This window comes from Leucoraja erinacea, chromosome 29 (genome assembly GCF_028641065.1).
Source record: "Leucoraja erinacea ecotype New England chromosome 29, Leri_hhj_1, whole genome shotgun sequence".
Classification (NCBI taxonomy): domain Eukaryota; kingdom Metazoa; phylum Chordata; class Chondrichthyes; order Rajiformes; family Rajidae; genus Leucoraja; species Leucoraja erinaceus.
The window spans coordinates 14,059,342-14,072,131 of NC_073405.1; the positions used below are offsets into that span (position 1 = coordinate 14,059,342).

At 46.5% G+C, this 12,790-nt stretch overlaps 1 protein-coding gene across 1 annotated transcript; it reads right to left on the bottom strand.

Annotated features, from left to right (window-relative positions):
- Positions 1-9,501: 9,501 nt before the first annotated feature.
- mrpl34 (mitochondrial ribosomal protein L34) lies at positions 9,502-12,494 on the bottom strand. The gene is made up of 2 exons (XM_055658673.1): positions 12,341-12,494; positions 9,502-9,892 (listed from the first exon to the last, which is right to left on the bottom strand). Exons 1-2 carry the CDS (start codon positions 12,373-12,375, stop codon positions 9,571-9,573), a joined length of 357 nt encoding a protein of 118 aa, XP_055514648.1. The 5' UTR covers positions 12,376-12,494; the 3' UTR covers positions 9,502-9,570.
- Between the last annotated feature and the right edge of the window lie 296 nt (positions 12,495-12,790).

Consider the following 12,790-nt stretch of genomic DNA (forward strand, 5'->3'; position numbering starts at 1 on the left):
ATCTATTGCATCTGCTGTTGTAGGTGTCAACTGCTCTACATCGGTGAGACCAAGCACATGCTTGCAATAGCTTCGCCCAATATCTCCACTCAGTTTGCATTATCCAATCTGATCTCCTGGTGGCTCAGCACTTCAACTCCCCCTCCCATTTCGAATCTGACCTTTCTGGCCTGGGCTTCTTCCATGGCCAGAGTGAGTCCCACCGGAAATTGGAGGAGCGACACCTCATATTTCGCTTGGATAGTTTTCACCTTAGTGGTATGAACATTGACTTCTCCAATTTCAGATAGTCCTTGATTTCTCCCTCCTTCCCAGCTCTCCCACAGCCTACTGTCTCCGCCTCTTCCTTTCTTCTTCCCACCCCACCCCACCCCCCCACATCAGTCTGAAGAAGGGTCTCGACCTGAAAAGTCACCTATTCCTTCGCTCCATAGACACTGCCTCACCTGCTGAGTTTCTCCAGCATTTTTGTCTACCTTCGATTTTACCAGCATCTACAGTTCTTTCTTAAACATAACCTACCTATATCCCTCCATTCCCTGCACTTCCATGTGCCTATCAAAAACCCTCTTGTAACACCACTATCGCATCTGCCTCCACCACCATCCATAGCAGCGCTTTCCAGCCTCTATGAAAAGAAAGTTGCCTTGCACAAATCCTTTAAACTTTACCCCTCTCATCTTGTATGAATGCTCTCTAGACTTTGACATTTCCACCATGGGGAAAGGGTTCTGATTGTCTAGCCTACCTAAGCCTTTCATAATTTTATATACTATCACGTTTTTAGTGTCAGCTGCTTACTTGCGAATCAAATTTTAAAGCCACACTAAAGTAGGACATTTTGTAGACAGTGAAGATGATTATGAAAAATTACAGCCGGATCTTGAGGCAAGTGCATTGAGGAAGGGTGAATGGAGTAAAATGCAGATAAGTGCATAAAACGTTCACAGTGATGGCAGGGACCTGGAGAGTGTGGTGGAGAGGGATCTAGGAGTGCAGGTACATAGTTCCTTGAATGTGGTGTCACAGGCAGATGGCATGATGGGACTGATCACATGTCGTGACAACGAAGGTGGTGGGATTTCTAGAAATGCAAGAAAAAGAGGAACAATATTTAATTAGAACAGGCAACTGAACCATCCTCTCACCAGCTGGAGAGCAGTCCTGACTTCCCATCTACCTCATTGGAGACCTTTGAACTATTTTAAATTGGATTTTATTGGACTTTATCTTGCACTAAATGTTATATCCTTTATCCTGTATCTACATTGTGGATGTGCAGGAAGGAACTGCAGATGCTGGTTTAAACCGAAGATAAACACAAAATGCTGGAGTAACTCAGCGATCCAGGCAGCATCTCTGGAGAGAAGGAAAGGGTGATGTTTTGGGTCGAGACCCTTCTTCAGGAGATGACTTGATTGTAAACATGTATAGTCTCTTCACTGACTGGATCGCACGCAACAAAATGCTTGACAACAATAAACTACGTGGCAATAATAATAAACTAAACTAAGCCTATATATACACACACTGAACTTTTTTTCCTCATTATTGTACTGTTTACATATGTATACATATTCTGTTGTGCTGCTGCAAGTAAGAATTTTGTTCTTCTAACTGGGACATATGACAATAAAACACTCTTGCATCTTGACTATTTATCATTACAGTATGTACACTGTTTATTTTGTGAGCCTTTGTGTGAACAAGAAATGTAATTGCTTTTCGGTGTAGGTGACAATAATCTAATCAGAATCTGAGGAGTGAAATCAGAAAAAAGGAATAACCAGATCTGGAAATAAACTGTGCAGTTGGGGTGGACTAGGGTTTTTTGGGTTTGAGTATCGAGGATTTTTAAGCAAAGGCATGATAATCATGTTGGTCACATTTCAGACAGGTTGTTTTCTCTGGAACGTTGGAGGTTGCGAGTGGACCTGATAGAGGTATATAAAATTATGAAAGGCATAGGGTAGATAGTCATAACCTTTTACCCAGGAAGGAAATATCAAACACTAGAGGGCATAGTGTTAACATAAGGCAAGAAAGGCAAAGTATAAAGGAGACTAGACCAAGTGCAGACCTGTTGGGTCTGCTCCCCTACGCACCCGTCCCCTACCCGTAGCCCCCATGGTCCTCCAACTCAACCCATTGCCAAAGGTAAGATTCGGGCATTCCTCAACAAAGATCATAGCTCGTGAGCCTCCCCCAACACTGGAGTTGGAATAAAAAATCCCAATAGCATCTTCCCAATTGCAATACCAATTGACCCTCTCCATGATGGCAACATTGTCGCAAATGTGCACTTGCTGTGAGATGCCATTGAGCTGAAAAGTTCAGTGTTGCTGCCAGTGTTCCTGTCTTCCAACTTTGAGGTGGGGTGCGCAGCTGATGACCTCAGTGAGGCAGCGCACTGTCAGTGTTGAGGTGGGGTTCACGATCCTCCAGCACCTTTGTCATTACTGACCTGACACGGCAGACAGATCACTCACGGCGCCACCGAGTCAGGAACTGCTGCACCAGCGGTGGTCTGTCAATCAGGGGGAACCAGCACCTTCATCAGGGGCAGATGCTTTACAGACACTTGGTACATGGACAGGAAAGGTTCATAGGGAAATGGGCCAATCCCGGGCAAATAGGACTAGTTGAGATGGGGCATCTTGGTCAGCACAGAGGAGATGGGCAGAAGGGATGTTTGTATTGTATTGTATTGTATATCTTTATTGTCATTTCCTGAGTATTCGCATACCCAGAGGAAACAAAAAAACGTTGCTCAACCAGTGTCCATTCAGTTTGCATTAAAAAATAAATAGAAATGAAAATAAAAAATACATGTCATGAACAAATTTAACACTCTACTAAACATTCAACAGCCGTTCCGACCGGCAGCGGCACAACAGTGGCTCTGCTGCAGTGTGGGGGTTTGTGCGCGATACTTGGCAGGGGGCAAAGTCCATTTAACAGTCTTATAGCCTGTGGGAAGAAGCTGAGGAGCATCCTGCTGGTTTTGCAGCTAATGCTCCTGTACCTCTTCCCAGATGGGAGGATGGAGAAAATGTCATGCGATGGGTGGTAAGGGTCTTTGATGATGGAGATGGCTCTGTTGATACATCTCTTCCTGTATATGTCCAGCAGGAAGGGGAGTGGAGCACCAATAATCCTGCTTGCGATCTTCACTATCCTGTCCAGTTGGTGCCGTTCGTACGCCTTGCAGCTCCCGAACCAGGAAGTGATGCCGTATGTCAGTGTGCTCTCGACAGTCCCCCTATAAAAAGTCCGTAGGTGTGTGGTAGGTTTCTGTACCGTGTGACTCCATGACTAAAGCAGGAGGATGGAGGTACTGAAATAAATGGGATGATCCATTCTCCACACCCCAACCACAAACTGTGACCTTAAAATGGCTGGTGAATTGATGGCTTGTTTTACTAATGCAGCTCCCAGAGTGCAGTGGATTGAGTGAGCCCTGTGCTGGAGTGCTGGAGTGGCCTGCTCTCTGAAACAGTCGCCAGCTGAGTACTGATGGCACGATGCCAGCCTGTCACGGTGTATGCATGCTCAGTGTCAGCCTTCCACGGTGTGTGGCATGGGGCCGTCCTGCTGTGGTGTGTGTAAGCATGATGCCAGCCTGACATGGTGTGTGTGAGCAAGGTGGCAGCATGCCATGGTGTATCCGTACACGATGTCAGCCTGCCATGGTATAAGTGTGCACAGTGCCAGACTGACACTGTGTGTGTGTGTGTGTGTGTTGTGTGTTCATGGTTAGATGAAAGGATAGGTGACATTTTGGGTCGAAAGAGAAGAAGGGTCCTGACCCGGAACATTACCTTTCTTTTTTCTCCAGTGATGCTGTCTGACCAGCTGAGTTACTCCAGCACTTTCTTTTGTCTATCTTTTGTTCTGCAGTTCTTTGTTTGATACAGGGGATAGTTATTTGATACCGCTGCGATCAACCTCCTGAACCAATCACCTCTCGCCCACCCCCTTTCTGGAGGTGACATTGCGCACTCTTTCTTTTAACTCTATCTTGTTTGGTTATTGTACTTCAATATACTTTTGCTGTACTTCGGATGGCGTAAGCACTTTGCAGCTTCTTCTTCTTGCAAATGAAACATAAACCAAAGGAATAGTTAGATCTCAAGCCGGGTGTTGAGCAGCCAGGTTGTTGTCTCTGCGTCAATGTCTGCCAGGCCCTGAGCTCCATTTGGTGGGTGGCAGAGTGGGCACCCAGAAATGACATCTGTTGTTCTGCTCCACATTCACAGACTGGGCTCTGGCGGAGCCCCCATCTCCACATGCTGGCATTGCAGCAAATACACACAATGCTGGAGTAACTCAGTGGGTCAGGCAGCATCTGTGGAGGGAATGGATAGATGAGGTTTTGGGTCAGGTCCCTTCTGACCTGACCCGCTGAGTCTCTCCCGCACTTTTGGGTTTTGAGCAAATTTCCAGCATCTGTGGTTTCTTGTGACTGCAGTCTTTGCACCATTCTGCTGATTTGCATTTATCATTGTATGTATTGTTGCATTCATCATTACCATTTGCATTGTTTGCTCTGTGAGCTTCGTGTGAACAAGGAATTTCATTGCACCCTGGTGTATGTGAGAATCAACTAATCTGAATCTGAATCTGTGACTGTCACAGGATTATAAGGCAGAGCGATGTTTTTTTTTAGCATTCAGCCAGGACTGTCTCTGCATGAGAGGGTGATGGAGACAGAAATGCTTGCAACGTTTCAAAGGCAGGTGGATGAGACCTGGAAGAGCCATACTCCGCAGGCTACAGACCACGGGAAGTGGGATTAATTCCAGTGCCACTTTATTCAGCCGATGAATGAGTGGCCCCGAGGCTGCAAATGATTCAATCGCCACATTCCCTTCTAAATAATCTCAATAAATCTACTTCCAGCTTTTCAGGCAGAACCTTCCAGATCACAGTTCCTTCATTAAGAAATAAATGTCCTAGCCTGACCTCTGGTATCAATGGCAATGTGAAAACAAATTAAAGGCAACGGGGATTTAATAACTGCGGCTCCTTCTCTCTGTCTCTCCGACCCAGCAAAGGACAGTCACACACATTGCATAATCATCGCAACCCTGAGGCACTGCTGGCTTGAAAAACAACTTCAGAACTAGGTCAGCTTGCATGCTGTCTCTACGTTTCTCACAGACCCTTCCGAAGCAGTTCCATTTGCCAAGCCCTTGTGCTTTTGTTGAATCTATGCAATCTGTTCTGACATCCAAAATAACATTATCTAGTTCGGATTGATTTAAAAGAGGCATAATCATTAAGCTCTTCGTTTTATTCCAATATATGGATCTTTGTCTTACAAGGGCAAACAAAGATGCAACTCAAAAATTATGCTCAAATTGGGTTGGGTTTTTCTAAAGTGCGAGAGATAATAAAATTCCATTTTGGGTCTTTTCACAACATTTCAAAATGACTTAGAGGTAATGAAATATATTACAGGGCGGCACAGTGGTGAAGCTAGTAGATCTGCTGCCACACACGCCCGAGACCTGGCTTTGATCATGACATGAAGTTCTGCCTGTGTGGGGTTTGCACGTTCTCGATGTGGCGTCGCGGGTTTCCTCCAACATCCTAAAGACGTGCAGTTAAGACGTAGGTTAATTTGCCTCAGTAAATTGCCCCTAGTGTATAGGGAGTGAATGAGAAAGTGCAATAACATAGAACTAGTGTGAACGGGTGATCAAGGGTCGGTTAGATTCCCTGGGCTGAAGGGCTTGTTTCTATGCTGTAGATTTCAATCCACCATTGTAAGATCATCAGTTATGTTCCACCTGTTTTCTCTAGAATCATGGAGGTTGAGGGGAAATCTGATAGTTTATAAAATTATGTCAGAAACTGTCTATTCAACGCTAACCTTTGACCATACCAAAGCCAATCAACCTACAAACCTGTATATATTTGGAGTGTGGGAGGAAACTGGAGCACCCAGAGAAAACCTACGTGGTAACAGAGAGAACGTGCTAACAGGCATATACACAAGGGTGCACTGAAATTTCTATTTCACATGAAGCTCAGCACCCGTAGTCACCCGAACCCTATTCTCGGTTGCTGGAAGGCAGCAACTCTACCGCTGCGCTACTGTGCCGCCCATATGCACTGAGGGATTCATGAAAACAGAGAGCAGAGAGATACAGTTCTCTCTCCACTTGCAGCCTGACTGAGGGCTCCATTGCCAAGCTGCTGTCGCCAGGTTTACTGCACTGTCTGCCAAGGAGTCACTCAAGAGCTGGACTCCATCCAACACCCAGCGTCACCGCAGCACCGGCCCATCAAGCCTGCAGATCCATTGCAACCCAGAATGCTGGCTGCTGTTTCAATGTGAAAACACTTTGTCCACAGAAAACCTCCACACGGGCCATTAAAGCCCCTTCATAAACATTCTGTTCCTGGTATTAGGTTTAGGTCAGTGTTATTACGTTAGAATTAGGTTTAGTATTATTGTCATGTGGGCTGAGGTACAGTGAAAAGCTTCGTTTTGCATGCTATCCAAACAACTAGGATATACCATACATAAATCATGCATAAAATCATGAGAGGAATAGATCGGATAGTCTCTTGTCCAGAGTAAGTGAATCAAGGACCAGAGGACATCAGTTTAAGGTGAAGGGGAAAAGATTTAATAGGAACCTGAGGGGTAACTTTTCCACACAAAGGGTGGTGGGTGTACATAACAAGCTGCCAGAAAACATGGCTGAGGCAGGGATTGTTCCAACATTTAAGAAACAGTTAGACAGGTACATGGGTAGGGCAGGTTTGGAGGCATATGGACCAAACGCCGGCAGCTGGGACTAGTGTAGCTGGGACATGTTGGCCGGTGTGGGCAAGTTGGGCTGAAGGGCCTGTTTCCACACATTATCGCTCTATCACTCTATGACTATTACTCTACATGGAAATTAATTTCTGTTGGCCTCTGTTAACTGCAGACACGCAGAGAAGGCCCCTCCACATCCTTCTGTGGACTGTGACTCTAAACACAATGATCAAACTCAAATAAAATAGAGCAAAGTGGAAAATACAGAGTGCAGAATATAATGTTCAGCATTGTAGCATATCATAACATAGCAATATGAACAGATAGTAAATATACTATGTCAGCGCCATGGAGAGAGACATGTGTGGGCAGTTTGCATTGGTGTATTGGTCCAGGTGATTAATAAAATGTTTTCCAAAACAAAAGCAAAATGGGAATCTTTCTCACTCACAGCCCAGTCTATTCTCCTGGCTCGATCAACACTGTATTGTGTGGTACTTCAGTGTGAGTGCTCTTCGTGTCAGAGTGAGTGAAGGTTGGAATCCCATCCCAGGGTACCATGTGATCGAGAGTTGTTGCTCGCATGCAGTGGGGTTGATATTTTTTCTTTGTCCAAAGTTAAAAGAAGTCAGTGCTGTGAGTGCAGGCTTGCTGTGTGTAAAATGATTGCCGACACATCCTTTATCCACCAGACTACAATGACTAAATTACCTCATAAATTGCTGTGGGATGATTGAGAGAGGTGCTGTACGATACCAGGTGATCCTTAATGTTGTTGCTATGTTGCTGGATCACCAGGTCTCAGTGGGGACAACCGTTCAACGTAAGATCTGTCCCACTCGGGAGCTCCACTGGTAGATAGAAAGGAACGAAGCAGTGGGGCAGACAGTGATCCCTTACCAGAACAGTGGATGGTAAATGGCAAATAAGATGGCAGAGGAATTAAACAATTAATTTGCATCTTGCCTCAAGGAACACATAAAAATCCTGCCAGAGATGTTAGAGAACCAAGGGTCGGGTGACAATGAAGAAATGAAGGCAATGTATGTGTCAAAAATTACTAACTGAGAACTGGTGAGCATGAGAGTCAATAAATCCCAAAGACCTGATGGTCTTCGTGCCAGAGACCTGAAAGCGAATGCTTCAGAGTGAGTGCATGTGTCATCATTTTCCAAAGTTCTGGATTTGGGACTGATTCCTGTGGTGTGGAGGGCAGCAAATGAGTCCCCCACTAGGTAAGAGCAGAGGGGAACCTTTTCATCTTGTTGCCTAACATTAGTAGAGAAGATACAAATGTATGATGAAAATTAAACTGTGGGAGCATGTAGACACTAAGGGCAGGAATGATCACAGTCAGCATGGGTTAGCAAAACCCAAAGCACGTTTGACTGATCTGCTGCAGCATCTCACCGATGGAGGATGGTTCGGTTGCTCACCTTGCACACTCTGGCCATTACCACCTACTAATATCAGGCCACCTGCTCTGTGGATCCTCTCACTCTCCAGCCCAGAGAAGCTCACCCTGCTCAAGAAGTCAGCATTGTTTACTGGATGTAAATTAGTTGCTTGGGACAACCATTACTGAGGCAGTCCCGAAATCATGTGTCTGGCTCACTCAACAGCATTTAACTGATGTGTTCTGATCAGCTCAAATAACAATTTAAAAGCAAGCATTGAAAAAGCTCTCCACAATCCACATTCATCTCTAGTACCCATGTGAACCTATGGAATTCCAAATTATAGAATTTTTAAACATGCTGAATACTTGCACTCAGTCCTCCAAGCTCCTGGTTACTAACCATTTTAACTACTCTTCCCATTCCCGTACTGACCTAGTCCCCCTCCATTGCCAGAGTGAGGCCACATGCAGACTGGAGGAACAGCACCTCATATTCTGCTTGGGTAGTTTACAACCCAACAGTATGAATTTTGAATTCTCTAGTTTTAGGTAACTTACCAAAACACCACACCCACTTTCTTCCCTGTGCCCCATCTGGACCTCCAGCTTGCAAAAGCATGGAGCGACGGAGCCGCAGTAAAGGACATGGACACATTGCCTGGCCAAGACAACCCCTACAACTCCAAACCAGCACTGCCACCAGGACAACGGTCCTCTATGGCCACGTTGAGACATTAAAAAAAAATTGGACCTGAAGGGTACAAGATGGTGTCTTAAACGTGGTGACTCTTGACTACTCACTTAGTGGGGTCTACTGTTTTACACTCTTGTTCTTAGAATGATTGTGCCTAATGTAATGTAGGATTGTCACCGAGCTGTATGCAAAAACAGAATTTCACCGTACTTAGTTGTTCGTGACAACAAACTACCATTGAACCTCCAGAACAAGCAGGTGAATCCTCACCATAATAAACATCGTGCCCTCAACCCCCCATCACTTGTTAGCATTTGTTGACCAATTTCTGTGAATTAGACGGGGAATAGTTTCTACTGCTGGGACACAACCCTGCAAGAGTTAAAATTCTTCCACATGTGTAGAATATGTAGAAATCTTCCTTTTCACTTCTCCCATTTTGCTCTTAATCCAATCTTCCCTCTTTTTCTGCACTGATGAGACTGGTCCCACTGCTGCTCTTCTCCCATTCTTCAGCTATCCTGCTCTTTACCTGGTTCCCAGATGCCCTCTTGTCCTCCTGTGTGCAAGAAATGCATGTAGCAACAGCGCAAGTGCCCCTGCCCCCTCCCGGCGAAATCAACAGGCTCACAATTCAGGCCAAGAATTTTATACAATATATACAAGGCAGACAGAGAGCAGCAGGTCACAGGCCGTCTGTGGTCAGTGGGTCAGCGATTTCCGACCTTTCAGCATCCTGCGCAAGATCAGCTCGATGCCGGCACGGGTGCTGATGCGCCTCTGCCAGCCGTGTGTCCGCAGTCGCTTGATGAACTTCGGCTGGTACTCGGTGCCCCGCTTCTTCGTGCGGACCTGCTGCCGGCTCCAGGGGAAGCTCCAGGGGGCAAAGCCACCAGCCATGACCGTTCGTTGCCCTGCGGGAGGGTACAGGAGGCCAGATGGCTGGCATAGAGCGGAGCTACACACTGTCCGGTGGCTGGGGTTCGGTGAAATGGTGGGAACCAAGCACTGTGCTGGCTGCCATCTGCAGAGAGCAACAAAGACAGCACCACATCAGCAACAAGCACCTGCTCCAGGCACAACACAGCCCATCGTGTCCACGATCAGCAAAAAGGCACTATTGGGAACTTGTCAGGACTCGACATGGCCCTGTGGGTTACACTGCTTCCTGTTCTCATCCAGATACTTTTAAATGGGACAAGTATCTGTTTCCTCACCACTTCAGGCAGCGTCCACTGATGCTTACCCCCGTCCAATTCTGCTATCAAATGCCTGAGTTCCAGGGCCTGAGTTTTTCTACTTTCACAGAGTCCCCTGTAGCTCCTAACATCAACCGAAATGAAGAGATTTGAACGATTGTTAACAGGCTACATTAGCATGAGTCTTTGAGCAGTCTAGATCAATTGCAACCCGTCTGAAGAAGGGTTTCGGCCCGAAACGTTGCCTATTTCCTTCGCTCCATAGATGCTGCTGCACCCGCTGAGTTTCTCCAGCTTTTCTGTGTAACCCTAGATCAATTGCAATATGTTTAGTTTAGCGATTACTGCATGGAAACTGATCCTCGGTCCACCGAGTCATCGTTAACCATCAATCACCTCTGTACACTAGTTCTATGTCATCCCACTTCCACATCCGACACACCAAGGGCAATTAACCTTAACCTACAAAACTGCATGTCTTTGAAATGTGAGAGGAAACTAGAACACCCAGAAAAAAATCACAGGGAGAATGTACAAACTCCACACATACAGCATCCATCGTCAGGTCGAACCCGCGTCTCCGGTGCTGTGAGCTCTACCATTATGCCACTCTGCTGCCCTAATTTGTATACAGGAAAAAAAGGTCTCTGGAGGAGGCCATCCCTCTTGCATGACATTCACACCATATCATCTTTGCAATTAGATTAACAATGTCATGATACTATTCATTGACTACAGATCCGCCTTCAATACAATCATACCAAATAAGCTCATCTAAGTTTAGATTTATTATTGTCATGTGTACGGAGGTACGATGAAAAGCTTTGTTTTGTATGCTATCCAATCAGATCAGATAATACTATATACTCATTAGTACAATCAAGCCAAACTCAAGTACAATAGGTAGAGCAAAGGGGAAGTGTGCAGAATATAGTTCTTAGCATTGTAGTGCAACAGGTTTAGACAAAGTCCAATGTCTGGAATGGGTGGTGGTGAATTGTAAAGTACCATAGTTTATTGAATGACTATTCAGAAGCTCGATAACTGGGGGGTAGATGTTGTTCCAGTGTTCTTGAATCCAGTGGTATGTGCTTTCAAGCTTCTGTACCATTTGACTGACAGAAGCGGAGAGAAGGAATAACCGGGATGGGATAAATCATTCATTATGCTGGATGCTCTTCTGAGGTGTGAAGTGTAGATGGAAACCTCTGTTTACCCAGTAAGCTTAATGTGAAATATGAAATTCATTGCACACTTGTGTAAATGATAATGAAGTAATCAGATTGTAATCCGAGTACCCTTACAACTATGCTGACCTTCACCCTACACTGGGCCTTGCTGAACAACTGCTGGATGCCACTGACAGAACTGTCCATTCACTGTAACCTACCCCTTCTGAACAGCTGCTGTTCCATTCACTAAGCAGCCTGAACATTCAACAATTTCCACCAGCATCAGTACCAGTCCACCACCACACACATCCTCCCCTTACTGATCCCCATTCTGAAGGAACTGTTCCCTTCACATCTCCCTGCGCATGGTTCCATGTTCACCGACCCTTTCTCATGCATGGTTGCATGAGGTGCGAAACGTCATACAGCAGGGAATCAGGCCCTTCAGCCCAACCCATCGATGCCAGCACAACCATGTCCTTTTATATCTTCCCACCCACCACCCAGGAAAGCAGACTGTCTGTTCTTCCAGTGAAGCAGCAATTCACTTGCACTTCGTACACTCTAAAGTACTGCATTCAGTAGTCACCGTGTGGTCTTCTCCACACTGGGGAAATCAAACACAGGTTGGGTGACTACCATGTGTCCACAGTGACTTTCCAATCACCCGTCATTTTATACCCATCCCACTACTTCAAGACCTCTCTGGGGCTTCGTGCATGTCAAAACAGGGCCCAGTGCAAGCTCCATGAAGAGCATCTCATCATCCGCCCGGGCTAATTGAGGCAGGTACAATAACAACTTTTAAAAGACATTTGGACAGGTACGTGGATAGGAAAGGCTTAGAAGGATCTGGGCCAAACACAGCCAGGTGTGACGAGTGTAGATGGGGCATCTTGGTCAGCACGGGCAAGTTGGGCCGAAGGGCCAGTTCCCGTGCAGTATGACTTTATGACCGCGGCAGTGCGGCACTCCGCGGCCGGAGCTAAATGTCCCTCGGCTGGAGCTTTATGTTCCCCGACCGGAGCGCTGCTCGAGTCGCGGCCCCAGGGACCGGGACCGGGCCCCGTGGAGATGGCGATGGACCAAGCGCCCGCCTACCTGCATCTCCCCGCCAGCGCCCGCAGAGAGCTCATGGCCAGCCTCAGGCCTCAGGCTTCACCCGGTGCATGATGGCCTGCCCCAATCAACATCCACCCTCCAACATCCCGCAGCCTCATTGGTCGCCTCGCTCCGGGCGCAGCTCCAATGGCGCGCGTGTCGCTGAGCATCCCGGTAGTTGTAGTTCGATGCATCCTCCAAACTCAGAACATGCCGAAGAATTAATGACAAAGACTGCTGGAGTACCTCAGTCAGGCAGCACCTCTGGAGAGCATGGATAGACCACGTTTCGGATCTGGACCCTGCTTCAGACTGAATGGAAGGAAGCTGGAAGAGAGAGGGCGGGACAAAGCCATAGGTGGATGACAGACAAAGTGCTGGAGTACCTCAGTGGGTCAGGCAGCATCTCTGGAGAGCATGGATAGACCACGTTTCGGATCTGGACCCTGC